Genomic DNA, 20,900 nt, shown 5'->3' on the forward strand with positions numbered 1-20,900 from the left:
TTCCTGACTCTTACAAATATATTGATTCTACTTTGTGTTCACTCTGTTTTACTTCATACAAATCTTTCTTTTTTTCTTCATACAAGTATTTTCTTTTTTCATTTTGTTGTTCCATATTACCCATTGCATTTACAGACTACAATTTGTTGATCAGTTTCTCAATCTTGGGCACATTTTTTTGCTATTACAAAAAGTGCTCCTATGAATATTTTTGTGCAGATAGGTCAACTTCTATCAGATATCTTCTTCTGGATATGCATTAAGCATCTCAAATTTAGCACATTCAGTGCTCTGTTTTAATCTACTTTGCTCCAGAATTTCTTATCCAGGGTATTTCTCAAGGCACTTCCAGCTTCCCAAATCCATAATCTCACAGACATTCTTTTACTCTTCCCCCCCCCCCCTTCTTCATTCTCAATATGTAGTCATTGACAGGTATCATCTCTTATACCTACCTTCACAACATTTCTCCTATCTGCCCTTTTCTTTCTACTCATACAGAGGTGTCTTTTTTTTTTTTTTTTTTTTTTTTTCACTCATGACTTTGAATGAGATAGCTAGGGGATACACTAGAAATTGAGTTCAAATTCAACCTAAGACACTAGCTGTATGAACTCAAGGAATTCACTTACCCAATTACCTCAGTTTCTTCATCTATAAAATAGAGACAATAACAGCACCCTCTCCGTGCTGTCTTGGTCAAATGAGATAATATTTTAAAGGCACTTAGCAGAATGCCAGGCATATAATAAATACTGTATAATTGCTAGTGATTAGCTATTGTTATTATTATAAATTCTTACTCTAATTACCTCTTATTCTAAAATTATTCTAATTAGTTTTTCTGTTTCGGTTTTCTCCATTCTCCAATCCATCATCCATATAATTACTAAAATAATGTAATAGGTCCCTAAGTCATGGATCACGTCCTGCCTAAAAATTTTCAGTAGCTCTTCATTGTTTATAGGATAAATTACAAACTATCTTGCCCAAAATGTAGAATCCTCCATAATCTGGAAGGCTCTTCCACCTCAATTTCCTACTTATTTTTTATTGTTCCCCTTTATTAATTCTGCATTCCAGCCAAACTATATTCCCAGCTATTTCCTGAACTTGACACTGTTTCTTGCCTCCATATATTTATATAAACCATTTCCCAGACCCAAAATGCATTCTTCACCTCTACCTTTCAGAATTACTGTCTTCCTTTACTACTCAACTTATGTGTTCCTTCCTTTGTTGGAGCCTTCTCTGATCTACCCAGTTACTAGTGCTATCTCTCATATTTCCTTGTACTATATTTATTTATATAGTACTTATATGTGTGCATCATTTTTCCTGGAGAAGGATGGAAATTTTTTGATGACTGGGACTGTTTTCTTTGTGTCTTTGTTATTCCCAGTTCCTTGAATATAGTAATTACTCAATACTTTCCATTGGAGTATAAAAACAAGAGTACAATTGCTGGGTCTAATAGTTTGTACAAGTTTGTACAATTTTCTTGAATAATTCCAAATTATTTTTCAAGATGGTTGAACCAATTCACTAGTTTCACTAGCAGTAGTATTATGGTACCTGATTTCCCATTGTCCCTTCAGTACTGGATTTTTCCATCTTTTACCATTTTTTTTTTTTCCAATTTAATGGCTGTGAGGTAATTGTTCAAAGTTGTGTCAATTTGAATTTTTCTGACTACTGATTTTAAGCACTTTTGTATGTGATTGTAGGTGTTTTATTTTTCTGTTTTTGAAAAATATTTATATCCTTAGACATTTTCTGTATTTAGGCTGAGTTCTTAATCTCATAGATTTATGCCAATTATGTATAAGTTTTTAACATAAGACTTTTATTAAATATGTTTTGTGCAAAGATTTTTATTCCCCAGTCCATAGCTTCTAGTTGCATTTATTTTTATTTGTACAAAAACTTTTTATTTACATGTAAACAGGTAGTCTATTTTGTCTTTTATAATAGCTGTGGCTGTTCATAAATTCATCCCCTTACCCCTAGACATGAGAGCACTAACCTTCTATTCTCCTTTAACTTTATAATAATGTATATATTTAGTTCATTTTTTCATTTTCACTTTTAAGTTGTTTCATTTGTCACCATGGGTAAATAATTCTTTATATAGTGATCAGCTTGTAAGGAAATCCTCAGTTTGGAACCCCTTGTTTTACTGGGGAGATTCAGGAGTTAAATTATTTTCTCTTAGTCTATAAGTTCTTGGACTATCTCTTAACCCAAACTTTGTATCTCCCTAGTCCCAAATAGAATGCTCTTAACAAAGTAAATACTTAATTATGTTTTTCTTGTTTCTTTTCCCATATCAGAGAAAGTCTCAAAATGTCTTTTCAGACAATTTCACTCTTGTATATTTCAGTTATTCTTGATCCTAATCAATCCTATATTTGGAAAATTGTATGTGATTTCTGAATTAGTAGAAATTGCAAAAAGTTAATATTTCCATCCATGGTTAGGATAAGTGAAAGCAATTGATATACTAAACTTTTACTTGCTAAATTTCAGGGAATTAAAGATGCAAAGTTTAAGGCAACCTCTATAGGGAAATGTGCAGGAGAGAAATGATGAAAATCGCTTATTCAATGGGAAAAGGTAACTTAGTTATCTGTTAATGATTAGGGAGAACTTAAGTTCATAGGGTGGGCCCTATGTATAAAATATTTTTCATTTAGTAAGGGGGAAAAAAATTGGTCTGGTTAAAGGACCTAAATACACCAAAACATCTCATCAGCAGAAAGACTTGGTAAAGCAACATCAGAGAAAACAAAATAGGTGATATTAATCATTTCAAGGCTTAATCTAGTGATCTCTTTAAGATCTTTTCCTCCTCTAAATCTTAGGATTAATGTGACCTAAGTTTTATTTACTATATTCATTATTTTCACTTACAGCTCTTTTGTCCTCTTTCACTCTTTTCTAAAAACACCACTTTTGCTTTTGGGCATTTAATCTTGGTGTGGGGGTAAAAAACCTTTTTTAAGGCAACTGTGTTCTGTGTTACCTTAGTACTTTATGCAAGATGTATTGGGCTTTCATGAGAATTTTTATTATTTTCCTCCTAAAATGTTATATACATATATGTATGTGTGGCAATTTTTTCCAGTGTGACAATTGACTTGATTCCTTTTATTTTGAAATAAAATATGCTTGATTGACCCATCCTATTCTAGGAATATTCTCCAGTTTCTTGTAAGCAGTATTTATGGGTTCTATCTATATGTTTTCAGACCCAAAAATCTTCATAGTAAGGTAAATTTTACCTGAGAGAAAAGTTTCTCAGTGCATTTAAGAAGTGGAAAGCCAAGAGATGGTTTTTTTCCCATGAAGAAGCCTTAAGAACTCTGTCTTTCTTATGTGGGTGGATAAATCACCAAAAGATAAAGGAGCCAACCATCACTCCATCAATTAAGAAGAGCTTTTCTCTAAATATTCTTTTTTCCATTGTTTAATTTTAGGAGGAAACCTATATGATAAAATCCTGCGTCAGAAGGACAAATTATTTGAGGAAGAGGTATTTCAGATTAATATGGAAGGGGCTAGAATTATTCTTTAATAACTAACTTTTGGGGTTCTTTGCTTATGTTTGCTCATCTCTCACCTGCTCCTGTCACTCTGCTCAAAGCCTTTCTAGGTTTGGGACATTCAAGAGACTAAAAGAGTAGTTTCTCATGAAGATGAAGGTTGTCCATAGTTACTTCTAAGTTTTTCTTCTCAGAAAATGAGGCTTTATAAGCTCCCTCAGGCTGCATTTCTGCTTACTGATCTTTTTGTTATCTATAGCTCTCCTTAGAAACTTGCTTAAGTTTCTTGCCCGCATGTATTCATTCCAAAAGTTCACAAAAGTCTGTGTCATTGGTGTACTTTGTATTTGCATTAAAGCTGTTTTATGATGGTGATCTGCTTTTGCTTTTTAAGTCTGCTCTTCTGTCATGTACTGCTCAACCAGAAAGAAGGACATTTATTTTGACTTGAAATCCAACTTTAGCTGCAGCTTCTTTTGTGTTCTCTTTTCAGTGAATTTATTTGCTTCAATACAAAATAAAATTTCTTCTGTCTTTATAGATGGTGGTCTGGTACCTATTTCAGATTGTATCAGCAGTGAGCTGCATTCACAGAGCTGGGATACTTCATAGGTAATATATGAAAAGAAATTCAGTGAACTAACCATGGTTATGGAAGGGTAAAACAGTCAGTGCTTCCATACACATTTTTTGCTTGATAGAATAATAACATCTTTTCCAAAAGAATAAAATTTAGAGATGAAAGAATGACTAATGGTAGATGTAATTCTTAGTTCCTGAGATTAAACTGTGTTTGTGCTATAGACACATCTTCCTAATAAGCTAAGCACTAATTAAGATTATTAGTGTTCATTTGCTAGTGAAAACTATAAACTTTAGAGTTCAATAAATTCATGAGCATGCCCCACTTTTCTTAACACAAAGGAAATTATATTAGATTAATTTAAATGCAAAGCAAGTTATTTTTCTGAGCTACTCAAAAAAGTTGAAAGCGCTACTCTTTTGTGCTTACATTATTTTTGTTTAATATAAGTAAAACATTTCCTGTTAAGACAATTTATTTTGTAATTATTAACAAATCAAGGAATAAGACCATATTGAGTTCATGTCCAGCCTACAGACTTTTATTGAGTAAATTATTAATCACTGTAATTATAATAATCTTCTTTTTGATATTTGTTGAGTGTTAACATATTGAGTGCATGTTAACTTATTTTTCAAAGAGGTTAGCTTAATTGTACACATCCTTCAGCAAGGGAAGCCAAAGAATGAATCTGATAGAGCTTATTACTTAAAGCTAATCATGTAGAAAACATATATAGAAATGTAACCTATAAAGGTAGTAATGGTAACATAGTTGGCCACATTGCTTGTTGAGACTTTCCCTTGATATGGTAGAGACTCTAAAACTAATCAAAGGTAATATAGTAAAAATATTTTCATATCTCTTTTTCTGAAGGAACTGTTTGCCAGAGAGTTGTGCTTGATAAAGGTAGCTCATCCTGCAGGGATGAACAAAACTTTTATTATCTTTCTCTTCCACCCTTTTTCTAGGAGTTCATTGTGTGGAACATGGAAATTCTTTGGAGAATTTGAAGATTTGTATTATTTGTCCTCTTTTGAACTATAGTATATTAGGTTGATAGTCACTGCATTGATATTTTGATTAGGATCTGAGTAGTAATATAATAGTGCTTGTGCTGCATTAATAGTGTTACTAGAATGAAATAGAATTGAGCCCTAAAGAAAGAAGATAAAAAAAGAAATTAATACAGGGATTCAATATGTATTGCTCTTTTTCAGAGATATAAAAACTTTAAATATTTTCCTAACTAAGGCAAACCTAATAAAACTTGGAGATTATGGGCTGGCAAAGAAACTTAATTCTGAGTACTCCATGGCTGAAACTGTAAGTATATATTGCCATTGTGTTAAGTTAATAGCTTTTCTCTTTTCTTTCTACTGTAGGATACAGCAATTTTGCATCCTCTGTCTGTGTCATTTAGTTCATAATAATCCTAGACCTAAAACTGGAAAGAACCTTAAGAGCCATTGGGGCAGCCCTTGCTTTACAGATGTGAAAACTAAAGCCTACAAAGATTAAATGACTTGCAAATTCATAAAATTAGTATCAGATGTGGGCTTTGAACCCAGATACTTTTCCTCTGGAGCCAGTGCAGTACTCTTTCGACAGTACTATATGTATCTGATTTAGTCCTCAAACTAATATTTAATAATAATTCTTCTGAGATAAGTTTTCAGGAGTCTTTTTTTCTTATACTTACAATACCTATTTTTATGTTTCTGCTTCTATGAGTCTTTGTTTTTACACAACCCTATTTTTACATTCTCCCTGAGCACCATCTAGTTATCATTTTTGTTTAGTCATTTCAGTTGTGTCCAACTCTGTGACCCCATTTGAGATTTTCTCAGCAAAGAGACTGGAGGGATTTTTCATTTTCTTCTCTGGCTCATTTTATAGATGAGAAAATCAAGGCATACAGGGTCATCCAGCTACTAAGTGTCTTAGGCTGGTTTTGCTCTCAGGTCTTCCTGATTCTAGGCCTGGTGCTCTATCTATTGTGCAGCTTAGTTGCATGGTCATTTTACAGTACTTCCTTTTTAAAATTTGTTTAAAAGTTGATATTATTTTTAAACAGTTTTTTAAACAGAATTTTTTTTTTAAACAGAATATTTTTTTTTTAAACAGAATATTATTTTTAAACAGATTTTTAAACAGAAATGCATCCTGGGGATAAACTAGGTTTGCAAATCATTACTTTAGGGACTCAGATTGTTTTGGATGATGACAGCTGCCAGGAAGAGAGTCAAGACCATTATAGAGGCTTGAATTTATAGTTGCTTTTGCTTTGTCAGTTAAAATTCAAGAAAACAAACTACACAGAAACAGAAAACTTATCATAACCTTTCTCCTCTAAAAACTTTTATCTGCCTTGCTGTCTTATTTGTACCCTTCTTTCATCTCTACCTTTAAAATTCTATTTTTAAGACCTAACTCACAAGTTGTCCCTCCCCTGAAACCTTCCCTGATTTTTCTAGTCCCACAATCGGAAGTTCTCTCTTTTGCTTGTGTCTAGAACTTTATATATTATTTCTTGAGAGCACTTACCACATTCTATTTTGTTATAGTTATTTGTATTTCATATCACCTCTATTGTGTTGTATACTCTTTGTATCTTTTCTAGCACCAGTGTTATGCTCATACTAGGTACTTGCTTGTTGAATTAGCCTGAATAACTGAACAAAAGTAGTGACTCTCATATTTAGTAAAAACAAATGTAGTCCTTTCTTTTAAATAAGAAATACTATATACCGATGAACCCAAAACACGTTTCCAAAACCATTCTGGCTGGATATGCTTGTCAAAATGGGAGCAAATGTAGGAAGCTCCATTATTGGAGTAGATATAAAATTGAGACATGATAAAAATTTCCTTGAGAGCAGTGCATTTTAGAAGAAAAAGCCAATAACTCCACAAAACTCACTTTCAGCATTTTCCTCCTTGATGAACTTTTGGCTAATATATTTGTTTCTCTGAAGCTTGAAAAGTAGCTTAAGTATTTAAGCACTTCTGCATGATGGAAATGAAATCCTGGAGCACTTGGGCCTCTCAAGTGATTTCACTATATTTTTTTCTGTACAAGTGTTTCTTATATAATAGGCATCGAATAAGTTTGAATTTGAAGAAACTGATAATATTTCCTCAGATGAGCCATATATATAATATAACTGAATTCTATTTCTGATATTTTGTTTGAGGCTTCTAAAATGATCTCCTGGATAATCAAATTTAATGAGCTGTTAACAAAAGGAGCCTTAGGAAACTGGACTAATTAGAAAGTGATTTTTTTTGTTTTTGTTTTTGTTTTGTTCAGCTTGTGGGAACCCCATATTACATGTCTCCAGAACTCTGCCAGGGGGTGAAGTACAACTTCAAGTCTGATATATGGGCAGTAGGCTGTGTCATTTTTGAGCTGCTCACCTTAAAAAGGACCTTTGATGCAACGGTAAGTTGTGTGTTTTCACTATATAAAGGTGGTAAAAGTTGGTTAACAGGGAAAAATTTCATTTGTCTATGAGATTCTAATTTTGTTAAATTTGTTCATTTTAGTGTGTGTGGTATTGTGATGATAGCTCACTTTTGTGTGGTGCTTTATAGTTTACAAAGGATTTTCCTCATAACAACCCTGTGAGGTATGTAGTACAATACAAGTATTATCATCATTTTATAGATTATCACATCTACAAACAGGTATAAACTAATTAATTGCAGCTGATGGTAAGATGTTCCAATTTGGGGAACTAGATCAGTTGTTTTCTTTTGTTTTTAAATTACATTCATTTCTAAATATACCCTTTCTTCTTTCCTGGTTGAGGACAGTTAGGTGGCTCAGTGGATAGAACTCCAGGCCCAGAGTCAGTAAGACCTGAGTTCAAATCTGGCCTCAGACACTTAAATTGTGGTCATTTAACCATGTTCATCTTAGCTTTGTCATCTGTAAAATGAGCTGGAGAAGGAAATGACAAACCCCTCCAGTTATTTTTTTGAGAAATCCCCAAATAGTGTCATGAAGAATTAGACATGATTGAGGCGATTGAACTTTAACAACAACCTTTCTACCCAATGAGCTTTTGCTGGTGACAGAGATTTAAAAAGAAAAAACAGTTCAGTAAAACCAAGCAAGGTGTCAGTCCCTTCTGACAGCAATGAGTTATTCCATGTCCAGACTCCCTCTTATTCTCTATATCACAACTCTCTAGTAAAGACAGAAAGCCATATTTTCTTATCTTTTCTTTGACCAAGCTTGATCATTATAGCATTCAGTTTTTATTGTACTTTCCATTGTAATTGTTGTATTCATTATATATGTTATTTTCCTGGTTCTGTTTACTTTGTTACCTATCATTTCATTTAAATTCTCCCAGGCTTTTCTTCACATCCATTCTGATAGAACAGTAATATGCAGTATACATGTACCACATCTTCTTTAGCCATTCCCCAACTGATAGGTACCTACTTTGTTTCTTACCACACACACAAAAAAATGTTATTAATTTTAGTATATGTGAGCTTTTTCAGCTTTTGATCTTCTTGGGGTGGTACCTGCTAATAGGATCTTTGAGTCAAAGGATATAAACATTTTAGTTGGATTTTCTCCCTTTTCCCTTCTCTCCTCTCTCCTCTTTTTTTAAAAGCATATTTCTGCATTGTTTAACAGATTGTTTGGATCAAGCTCTACCAATAGTATGATATATGTTTTTGTCTTCCTATTGGTCTTCCTCTACTGACTTTTTGTCAGTCTAGTGTGAAATGAGATGTGGAGGATAGTTTTGGGGGTTTTTTTGTGTGTGTGTGTTTTTATTGAGGCAATTGGGGTTAAGTGACTTGCCCAGGGTCTTACAGCTAGGAAGTGTTAAGTGTCTGAGGTCATATTTGAACTCAGGTCTTCCTGACTTCAGGGCTGGTGTTCTATCCACTGCACCACCTAGCTGTCTAGAGGATAGTTTTTAATGGTTTGCAGTTCTTTTTTTTTTTTTTTTTTTTTTTAATATGAAAATTGTTTGCTTCAAATCATTTATGTTCTAAACTCAGAAGTACTGCAAATCACTGAGTTTTCTAGCATAAAATCTATATCAAACATGATCTCGAATGGCATTAATATAGTATGTGGTAGTATATATAGTCCATGAATTACTTGTCATTATTATTCTTCATTTTTCTCTGAATTGAATTTCCCATGGAAAGTAGTATGCCTATATAATTAATCTAAGGAATTTGGAATTTGTAGACCTAGGTTTTTTAGGCAAATCATTTAATGCTTTACTACCTATTTTAAATGAAAACTTTGAATTCAAATAATTTTCATAAGTGTTTATGGAAAGGAGTAAAAAATAATTTTGCACTAGTATTCAAGATGATGTGTTATCATTCTTGATAATGACCTAAAATGTAGTTCCTACTGTTTGTTTTTCCTTTCTCATGGATAAAACTAGTTCATCATGCCAGTGTTATTTTGTGAATTAACATTTTATTTTGAGTCATTTCCTCTTAAGTAATTCATTATCTTAGCACCTTTCTTGGATCTTGAGTCTGGGTTATTTGCTTGGTTTTTGTTTGTTTGTTTTGTTTTGGAGTTTTTTGTGGCTGTTGGGATTAAGTGACTTTCCCAGGATTACATAATAAATCTTAAGTTTCTGAGGCTGAATTTGAATTCAGATCTTCCTGACTTCAAGGCTGGTGCTTTATCCACTATACCATCTAGCTACCTTGGAACTATGTTGAGTCTTGATATTTTCCTACCAGAATCATTGCTTTACATGCAACAACGAAGTGCAATAACTTCCATGGCAAAAGAGCTACTGGAAGCAAAGAAACATGGTTGTTCTGCATTTTCTTTTTAGTAGATTCTGATTATATTATACTCTTGAGTTATGCTTTCCATCCCTCACATCCAAAATTTTTGGTTTGATTTTTCTTCCTTGCCTTGTCACGATTTTCATCTCTAAATGTATTTAGTTAGTTCAATTGCGTATTGTGATTTTGAGGTCCATAGTCAAGGTTTTTATTTCTAATTATGGCCAATTAGCAATATTCAATATAATAATCAAACAATATCTCTGATACTGACCAAATTTATTAGAAATGCATTCTAGTAGCTCATAAGGGATATTGGATAGGAAAAGATACATTAGCATAAAACCATTACTCCTTCTTTAAAAAGTTGACAGAACTAGAAAACTCAGTCTATATAGCATCGTTCTTTTATACAGAAGGTGACGCATTCATCATTGACTCCTAGAATCCTCTTAATCTGTGTGTGAAGATTGTGCAAGGGATCCGTGCCATGGAAGTAGATTCCAGCCAATATTCTTTAGAGTTGATCCAGATGGTTCATTCATGTCTTGATCAGGTGAGCATGAATTTATTTCAGTTTGTCATTTTCTCTCTTATCCCCACAAAGTGAGGCTAAGAGCAACCAAGAGAGTAAAACACGTGTGTGATAATATATGTATACTTTGATAATGAGTAATGTACAAATGTATATATATACATACAGGTACGTATATGTGAGATGTGTATTATATATCTATGTGTATATTGTGTTTCCATGTGTGTACATGCACAAAAACACTTCACTGAGACATATATATATATATATATATATATATATATATATATATATATATATATATATATATATATATATACTTGTATACAGAAGAAATTACAGTTTATGTACTGTGTTCTTCCATACCTAAAAAACTTAGTGAATTACTTATAAAATATACATAAATCATACTATTTCCTGATGCTATCTGATGCCCTACAAGAGTACAAAATATTTTACTTACAATATATACATAAATCAAACTATTTCTTGATGCTGTCAACTTGTTTGCTGTGGGTATTATTAACAAAGGCAAATAAACAAAATGTTACCATTCACATACTAATATAGCTGTGAAAAGTTGAGTCTAGTGTGATGAATCTTTTCAAACATGCAAAAGCATGTAACAAATGACCTTTAACTATTGTTGAGCCCTTAAGTGCAAGTGAAATGCTGAACCTGGTTTTTCCTTGAAAATTAACCTTCTTGTCATTTTTCCCCTCAGGACCCTGAGAAGAGGCCCACTGCAGATGAACTTCTGGATTTTCCACTTCTCAGTAAACGCAGGAGGTAAATAGGCAAATAGGTCATCCTTTTGCTTTTTGGTAAAGTATTGTTTGGTTAAAGAAAGACCTCCTCAGAGAAGCCTAACTGAATCATTCAGATTGTGCTCAGTTGAAGATGTATGTGTGTGTGTGTGTGTGTATACATCTACACATCGATATATCCTTTGATTTATGCCTAATATCTCTTTTGTCTTAAAATTTTAGCTTCCCATCAGAATTTCTGCTTTGGTTGATTGAGGGAATTCAAAGTCTTTCACCTCTCTGGCTCATGTTTTTCCAAAAGTGTATTGATAAATTTGTAATGTTTTATCTAAGAGAGCTCTATACTTCATACTTTTGAATCAAAAGAAACTATCACTCAATCTACTGCTACAAATTGTGACAGAACTATTATCTCTTAAGTATAGAGGCATACTCTATAGAAAGTTCATTGTTCATAGGTATAGAGCTGGAAAGCATCTTAGAAGCCATCAGTTGCAGTCCTCTTATTTTACAGTTAAAGAAACTGAGGCACAAAGAGATTCAGTGATTTGCTATATAGCTAAAACATTTTTGATGTGAAATTTGGAACCATCTCCGTGACACCAGGAAGAATACCCATTTGCTATACCATGCTGCCTCTCCAATAGCAAAATCAGTCTAACATTGTAATGGGGAAAGGTAATGTTGCTTGAACATCATTGCACAATAATATCACTACTTTTTAATCTGGTTCTATCATAAAGCAATAAAATATATGATGACATTGTTCAATTGATCCTACAATAGTGTAGTTTATTGCCTTATTCCTTGGAGCTAATTGATCCCAGTAATGTCATTTCATCTACAATTTGTTTTTGTGGAATTAATTGCCCACGTTCAACATGGATATGCTTGTACCTAGACTATATGATCTATCAACGAATTTAGATTTAATCATAGAAACAGCTTGGTTCTGTGGAAAGAATGTTGGCTTTAGAGTCAGAGAGACCTGGTTTTATATCCTGGTTCTCCCATTTATTACCAATATGATCTTAAGTCATTTAATCACTGTGGGACTGTGTCACAAAGGAGTTGGAGTAAATGACTGCTAAGATCTTTTTCATTCTAAAGCTATAATCTTTTGGTAAGGTAGGAATCCAGCAATGTCTGTAAGGGATGTTGTCATAAAATAAATGCTGTTATGTTATTGTTTGATGTATTTTTACCTTTTCTCTGGTAGGGAGATGGAAGAAAAAGTTACTTTGCTTAATGGGCCAACAAAGAGACCAAGGTAATGAAATGGACTTTACCCTATTTTGCTTTACCAACTCTCTCTGATGTGAGCTTAGTCTGATGTCTTTTTTTTTTTTTTAATTTATATTTTGCCAGGAGTTCTTATTAGCTTAACCTTCTAACATTTATTTCTGGGAAGGAAAGTAGTATAGGTGCCCAAAATTCTATATGAAAGTAGACACTACTAAAATGTAAATGCTTCAGATCAAGTTGAGGAACTTTGGTCAAACTGTAATGCTAGAATTATCAAGTATGTTATAATCAGGGATTAAGATTGGGGGAGTATTAAGTATGGGGAGGAAGAAAACTGCCACATCCTTAAATATATATCCATAGTCAATGGAAGTATTCCCATTTTGATTTAGTGTCTGTTAAGTGAGTTCATATTTTGTGGGGTTTTTATGCAGGTCAAGTACTGTGAATGAGACTCCCATTGCAGTGGTAACATCACGGACCAGTGAGGTTTATGTTTGGGGAGGTGGAAAATCTACCCCCCAGAAGCTAGATGTCATCAAGAGTGGATGTAGTGCCCGGCAGGTGTGTGCAGGCAATACTCACTTTGCTGTGGTGACAGTGGAGAAGGAGTTATACACCTGGGTGGTAAGTGAGAGAGAAACTCTTCTCTGGTCTAGCATGCTAAGCAAAGGTGTCTCCTAGACAAAAATTAAGAATCCATGCTACAAGATCCTAGAAATAGAAATAAAAAATCCTGAAAGTTTGATTAAAGAAGTCAAAAAGGATACTAAATAATAATTTTAGAGGTATAGTTATAAATACCTTTATTAGCAGAAAGAGAAAAAATGTAATAAAGTCTATACCTAAAAAACTTCGGGAGCAAAGTACAAAAGAAAACAAAAAAGAACTTAGGGAGCAAAGTACAAAAGAAAACAAAAAAGAATAGTGTACCAAGATTAGACTATATTTCAATAAAATTGAAAGTAAGGAAACATTTTAAAAAATAAATCCAAGAGTTGGTTTTATGAAAAGACAAAAAACCTCCTAAACAAGTCTAATTTTTTAAAAGTACAAACCCAAATCATGAAAATTAGAAATGAGAAGGAGCCCATGAAGGAAAAATAACAAGAAAATTATTAGATACTGAGGTGCTAATAAATTTAAGAATCTTTCAAAAAAGAATAGTCTTTAAAAATATAAAATTCCAAACTAACAAAATAAGTAGAAAGTCTGAGGAGCTTAATTTTGGAAGAAGTTATAAGATGGATCATTAAAGAACTGCCAGGCAGCAAGATTACAGCCCTAGACAGATTCACAAGTAAATTCCTGCCAAACAAGCCTTCATGAGTGAAGGAATGGATAAAGAATTGATGAAGCTCTTATTCTGTGCAAAACACTCGGAATGTTAAATAGAAAAATGAGGTAGTCCCAGTTCTCTGAGGGCTCTAATTCCAATGGGGGAGACAAGCAGATGGAAAATTTCAGCTATCAGTCTGATGGAAAGATCCCCTAGTTCTTAGGTTGCTGCTGTTGTTTCTCCTTGATTAGAGCAGTAAAGCAAATTAAAATGCCTCTTTTCCATTGATAAAATTATTTGTTTCTGATGTTGAACCATTTGTTAGTGCCAAGCACTTTCAGATTAACAAACAAATAATTCTAATAGACAATTTCAGAACATAAAGAAAAACAGTAGATTTCTAAATTTATTCTGTTTGGAGATGTTATTGTCCTCTTAGCCTAATGAAAACAAAACCTGGAAAGAAAATCATAGACCAGTATCATTACTGAATAGCGACATAAAAATACTAAATAAAAACACAAAAAGGAGACTACAGTTCAACAAATTACACACCATGAACAAGTAAGGTATAGAAATACAATTCAAGGTTTGTTTTTCTATTAAATAGCCAACACAATCTAACAAGAGAAAAATTAAGATGATATTATCATGTCATTAGATAGATTTTTGATTAAACTTTATATTCAAACTAAAATAATGGAAAGTATAGGTATAGAAAGTTTTTGTTCATCATAATGAGTTTAAAGCATATATTTGAAACCATAAACTAACAGTAGAGAAGAGTAGTGTTCTTATTAAAAGTAGCATTAAATAGGGAGTGTATTCCATATACTATTTGGTGTAATTTTAGAAACTTTAGCAATAGAGCATAAAAAAGAAATAAAGGAAATAAGCACTATCAGAAAACATGTTTAGATAACTAGAAAAGCCAAGATCAGGAACTAGAAATTAGTGGAGAATCTGCTTTTTCTTCTGGGCCCCAGGTTCTAGAACTAGGAATAATGAGTAGAAGTTAAAAAGAGGCAATTTAGACTGTATATGAGAAACATTTTCTAATAGTAAAAGCTCTTCAAAATCAAATGTGTGACCTTGGGAGATTTCATGAATGTTTTCTCACTGAAATAGTCAAATGAAGGCTGGCTGACTATTTATTGGCTCAATTATTGGTGGGATTTGGCAACAGTAAAAGGTTTCTAAATGCAATGACCAAAAATTAATTCAGAATCAAATATGTAATAAATCAGAAGTATTTCTGGCAACCTTGCCCATGGCATGGCCTAATTTCACTACAGCCTTAGTTCTGAATATGTTCATTCTGCACTGCGCTTGTACAGATACTTCCAGAAACATTTCATCTCAGATGATGGAATCACATAAAAATTTCTCAGACAAAATGAATGGAAAAAGTTTAAAAAGCTTTGATCTAGATAGCCTCAAGAGGTGTCTTCCAACTCAGATTTTATGATTCCTAAAACAAGAATGTTTTCTTCTATGATCTATAATGAAATTTTATAGCTTCTTATCTTGGAAATGTTAATATGGGGCTAAATACTTAATGATATCATCAGCTCTCATGGATCTAATTATCATCCCAATGCTGATATGTAGATTATCATATCTACAGTTATCCCTTCTACATCAAGGCTTTCTTTATTACAGGTTTGATATATTGCAGGTCAGAATAAGAAATTAAGTGAAAATTTTGGGAGTCTTGTGGAAGCTATAGACAATAGAAAAAATATTTAGAAACTCGGAAATTCATAAAATATATGTAGAGTATTATATAATATCAACATTTTTTTGTCTTTAAAACATCCCATAACAGAACAAGAAAAATACTTGGACTTCTTTAGTGTGAAGGGAGGGCCAAAAAAAATCATGCGAGGATTTTCCAGATTGTGAGGGTACCGTATCCTTAACCCCCGTGATATTGAAGGGATAACTCTACTATCCTTCCCTGGCCCCTCTGCTGATCTCCAGTCTCTTATCTCCATCTGCTTTGCAGATATATCTTAAATTAGATATCCAGTAGCCATCTTAAACTCAACATGTCCAAAATGAAATTCATTATTTGTTTTAATATAACCCCTCCTTTCCTGTTTTTTCTCTCCCTGCCCCTTCTCTTATTACAGTAGAGAACACTACCATCTTCCTGGTCCCATTCCTACTTAATAAATTTTAGTGACTCCCTAACACTTCTAGGATCAAATACAAAATGCTTCATAACTTGTTTCCTTCCCACCTTTCCATTCTTCTTATATCTCTTTTCCTTCCATATATACTTTTATTCTTATATTTTCTCTGGTTGGCACTCCCCTGCCTGAAGTACTGTCCCTTTCTCTATCCTTTGGCTTCCTTCAATCCCTAGCTAAAAACTTTTATAGCAAACTTTCCCTAATCCCTCTTAATTCTAGTGTCTTCCCTCTGTTAAATATTCCTATTTATCCCATATCTATCTTGCTTTGCATATATTTGTTTGCATATTGTCTTCCCCATTAAATTGTAAGTTCCTTGAAGGGATTGTCTTTTGTCTCTTGTATCCTCAAAGCTTAGCACAATATCTAGCCCATAGTGGGTGTTTAATTAATGTTTATTGATTGTGATTGAGACATTAGCTTCTTCAAACTTGTTAACAGCAGGTAGCTTAGGGGGGGTCTTGCTCTTATTTTAAAGTCTATTGTGACCCTTTGGTAAGATTTTTTACACTGACATAAAAGGGTTTCCACCTCTAAATCGCTTTTGTGTCTGGTTTTTCCCATTCTTTTACTTTTTTTTTTTTTTTTTTGAAATTATCTTAGATAAGAACTAAATATGCCAAACTTGTTTTTCAAGATATATGTGTGTCTGTGTGTATTTTAGAACATGCAAGGGGGTACCAAACTTCATGGACAGCTGGGCCATGGAGATAAAGCTTCATATCGACAGCCAAAGCATGTAGAAAAGTTGCAAGGCAAAGCAATCCATCAGGTGTCATGTGGAGATGACTTTACTGTATGTGTCACAGGTAAGACATGGAAGAAGTATTTTTTTCTTTGTCATCATCCAAAAGCATTTCTTATGTATCTTTATAGTACTATGCTAAATTCTTCATGGGCTTTGTTAGCATATCCCCTAGGAGTTTACTACCCTTCAGTTAGCAACTATGTGAATAGACGTAGAGAATATATGTAGACATCCACAAAGCATTAAGTGAGTATAGAAATGATGTTGAACTGTATGGTCTGAATAGGGATATTTATTATGTGATAAATAGGAAAGTATAGACATTACAAGTATAGAACAGATAGGATTAGAGTATTTTATTCACTTTCTGCCGTGTGATAAAAAAGTGGAATTTCAGTCAAAAAAGGTCTCTTTTATAGATCTTTCTAGGTAGAAACTTTCTTCTCAAGAATATAATTCAGTTTGTTTTTTAAGATTATAGTAACTCCAAGTAGAACAGAATCAAAAAAGCTGAGATACATTTATAACTCTGTTGCTCACTATTGTATGATTTTTGTTTTCTTTATATCCCCTAGTGACTGTTTTTCTATCTATAGTGGGAGGCCCTAGTACAATTGTCTTATAAGAGGACTATTATTTCTTTAAAACTTTTAAAGTACTAATATTTCATGTAGCTTATTCTATTTGTCACCTCTTGTCATCCTTTAAACTAAAATACTAGCCCTTAATCACACTCAGTTTCTTTTCCCTTGTTTGAATTGCACAGTTCTCATCTGTCAAATGAGGAGATCAGACAAGATGATCTTTCTAAGGCTACTCCTCACATTCTTGGATTTCAGTAGTTGACCCAGCTTTTATCATTCTACCCCTGACTATCTTTCTGATTAGGCAGAGGCATTTACAACACTGATGTCTTTTTTTTTTTTTTTCTTTCTTTGACAGATGAAGGTCAGCTCTATGCCTTTGGATCGGATTATTATGGTTGCATGGGTGTAGACAAGGTTGCCGGGCCTGAGGTACTAGAACCCATGCAGGTAGACTTCTTCCTAAACAATCCAGTGGAGCAGGTCTCCTGTGGAGATAATCATGTGGCAGTTCTAACACGAAATAAGGAAGTCTATTCATGGGGCTGTGGAGAATATGGTAGGTAGAGTCATGGCTCCAATCATGTCTGTATGTGTATGTAACCTGACTCTTAATATTGCTTTGTGCTCTCTTTCTGATTAGTTGTATTAGAACTATTTGGGATGTAGGTCATCCATTGATGGTCTTTGGAAATTTTATTAAGTTCATGGAATCCCGATCAACTTCCTAGTCTGTGTAAAACCTCAGAACCTAGCAAATGAATAATTCCATCTAGCCTCTTTGAGAAATCAGTTCATTCATTAGAGGAAATTTCTTTAGAAAACTTTTATTGAGGGGGGGGGGGCCTCTGTTTTTATTTGTTTTTTTCTTCTATGTATGTCTTTTTTCTATTCTTTGTTTTAGGACGACTAGGTTTGGATTCAGAAGAAGATTATTACACACCACAGAAGGTAAAATTTATTACTGGCTTTTTTCTGAAAACCTATCTAAATTATAGACTCCAGTGATATGACTTTTCTCCCTAACTTCTTTGCTGACTTATATTATGCCCTGTAACTTACTATTCCTGTGGTTCTGTCCTGGTTCTTTTTCTCCTCTCAGTATATTCTCTATGTTAATAACTTCATTAGTTCCCATGGGCTTAACTTTTTCTGTGGAGATGATTCCCAGATCTATACATCAGGCCCATTTTCTCCTCTCACTTTCAGTCTTACTAGATGTTCATCTTACTGGATGTACCAGAGACATTTCTGTGTGTAAATCTCAGCATTATCCTCCATTCCTTATGCTCCTTTATCTTATATATTTAATAAATTGCCAAACTTTACTGTTTCTACATTTTACAATATCTCTCACATCTGGCACCTTTTCTTCACTACTTAGCTACTACCTTAATTCAGACTTTTAAAACTTCTCACTTAGATTATTATAACAACTTTTAAATTTATTTTCCTTTAAGTCTCTCACCACTCCAGTATCTTTTGTACACTGCTGGCAAAGTGATTTTCCATAAGCACAAATTTGACAATGTGAGGTCTCTTCTTAACCAATTTCAGTGGCTTCTTACTAATTTTGGAATAAAATATGAAATCTTTTTAGCTTGTAAATCCCTATACAATTTAGCCCTAATCTGTTTTTCCAGCCTCATTGCACTTTACTCCCTTTCGCACACTCTGTAATCCATCCAAACTGGCCTTCTCTATCTTGCTCAGTCACAACATTCCTGTCTCCCATCTCCACACTGGCTATCACTTGTGCTGCAAATGCATTTCCTCCTTAACTTGGACTCACATAGCAACTTTCTTCTTTTATGATACATTTTAGTTATCATAGTGTCTTCATAAAGCCTTTCCTGATTCTCCCACCTGCTCTTCTATAATGCCTTGTATTTAACACTTTAGTAATGTGTGTATGTATACATGTGTGTAAAAGGATGATTATAGTAAATTTATATTTGTATTGTGTGTGTATATATATATATATATATATATATATATATATATATATATATATATATATATATATATATATAAGTACTTTTCTTCTCTGGTAGAGAAGCTATTTTAAGCTCATTGCTAGTAAGAATCATTTCATTTTCCCTATTTTTGTTCCCAATACCTAACACAATACTTGGCACATAATTGATGTTTAATAATACTTAATAATACTTGTTTTTTCTCTTCTTCCCTCTTTGATTTATATTTTAGAATTTGGGCTCTTTGTTTAAAAATAGTAGTTTATAAACTACAAAACAAATCTGAGAAGAAATAGAACCACTATTCTTTCTGATATTTTTTCACTAGATAAAGTTTGAAGTAGTTTAATGTTTCACCACATAGTTAAACTAATTCATGTATATTTGGGATTTTCCTAATTTGTTCATGTAGGTAGATGTGCCTAAAGCCTTGATTATAGTCTCAGTTCAGTGCAGCTGTGATGGAACGTTTCTTCTAACACAGTCAGGCAAAGTGTTGGCATGTGGACTCAACGAATTCAACAAACTGGGCCTAAACCAATGCATGTCTGGCATCATCAACCACGACGTGAGTGCTGCTCATCATCATCTTATCTACAGTGTCACAACTTCTCTAGGTTGGAATTTCTTTAGAATTTCTGTAATTGATAATTAGAGTTAAAAGAAATGAATAAAAACCAACCCAATATCAAGTAACAAAATTGAAGTTCTTTCCTTTTCTGAACCAGGGAAGAATTATAAAAAGTATTTTGATGTTGCATCTATAAGACTTATTACCCAGAAAGTGCTACTCCTATTTTTTATTAGGTCCAATAACCAAAAATCTAACCTGGGAATTAAATTAGATCTCCAATTTGAGCTTATCCTTGTACATGGATCTTTTCAGGGTTAGTTAATAACATTTTCTTAAAAATTGATTTAATCTGGTCTCAAATACTTAACACTTCCTAGCTGTGTGACCCACTAAACCCCAATTATCTCAACAACAACAACAAAAAAAGTTGTTTTTCAGAAGTTTTGTTATTTGATTTAAAAAAAATTTTTTTTTTGTTAAGAAAAGGAAATGAGGAGTTTCTAAAATATTAAAATATTGGCCTGAAGGGAGCTTAGGAGTTTTTATATGAATTAGACACATTTTAGGTATAAACTGGTTGTTCTCTTCTTAAATATCTCCTATGAAGGAGATTTTGTCTCTTCTACTTTATACCTGTCCCAAAGAGTCAACTAAGATCAAATGAAACAATAGTTGTGCAACATTTTATAAACCTTTAAGCTCATTATCAATACAAGCTTTTCTTATCATTCCATAACCCACTTAAATTCTAGATCTGGGTCTAAGCCTATTTCTCTTTTTGCCTCCATCAGAGATAGTTAATTTTTGTCTTTTTTGTAATAACTTTATCAACTTGAAAGTCACTGATAAAACCTACTCAGTCTTCTGGCATATGTAATCCTCCTTCTTTCTCCCTAGGTTTTTGCCTTATGTTTTATAAAATTCTTTTTTTCAGGCTTACCATGAAGTTCCCTACACAACTTCATTTACTCTGGCCAAGCAATTGTCATTTTACAAGATCCGAACCATTGCTCCAGGCAAGACTCACACTGCAGCTATTGATGGTGAGATAACTTTCTGATTTTTAACCATAT

General features: G+C 33.1%; 1 protein-coding gene across 2 annotated transcripts in view; it reads left to right on the forward strand.

Annotated features, from left to right (window-relative positions):
- The window catches only part of NEK9 (NIMA related kinase 9), a 38,164-nt gene that overhangs the window by 4,340 nt on the left and 12,924 nt on the right, over window positions 1-20,900 (forward strand). The window contains exons 3-15 of one of the 2 annotated variants that reach the window (XM_074290007.1): window positions 3,480-3,535; window positions 4,087-4,157; window positions 5,349-5,454; window positions 7,442-7,573; window positions 10,367-10,477; window positions 11,181-11,245; window positions 12,443-12,493; window positions 12,903-13,095; window positions 16,610-16,754; window positions 17,636-17,836; window positions 18,182-18,228; window positions 19,666-19,821; window positions 20,762-20,870. In XM_074290007.1, the coding sequence (XP_074146108.1) occupies window positions 3,480-3,535; window positions 4,087-4,157; window positions 5,349-5,454; window positions 7,442-7,573; window positions 10,367-10,477; window positions 11,181-11,245; window positions 12,443-12,493; window positions 12,903-13,095; window positions 16,610-16,754; window positions 17,636-17,836; window positions 18,182-18,228; window positions 19,666-19,821; window positions 20,762-20,870 (1,443 nt within the window). The remainder of the gene's footprint in view (window positions 1-3,479; window positions 3,536-4,086; window positions 4,158-5,348; window positions 5,455-7,441; window positions 7,574-10,366; window positions 10,478-11,180; window positions 11,246-12,442; window positions 12,494-12,902; window positions 13,096-16,609; window positions 16,755-17,635; window positions 17,837-18,181; window positions 18,229-19,665; window positions 19,822-20,761; window positions 20,871-20,900) is intronic. The other variant, XM_074290008.1, reaches the window with a different exon arrangement.

The sequence above is a fragment of the Sminthopsis crassicaudata genome, chromosome 2 (genome assembly GCF_048593235.1).
Source record: "Sminthopsis crassicaudata isolate SCR6 chromosome 2, ASM4859323v1, whole genome shotgun sequence".
Classification (NCBI taxonomy): domain Eukaryota; kingdom Metazoa; phylum Chordata; class Mammalia; order Dasyuromorphia; family Dasyuridae; genus Sminthopsis; species Sminthopsis crassicaudata.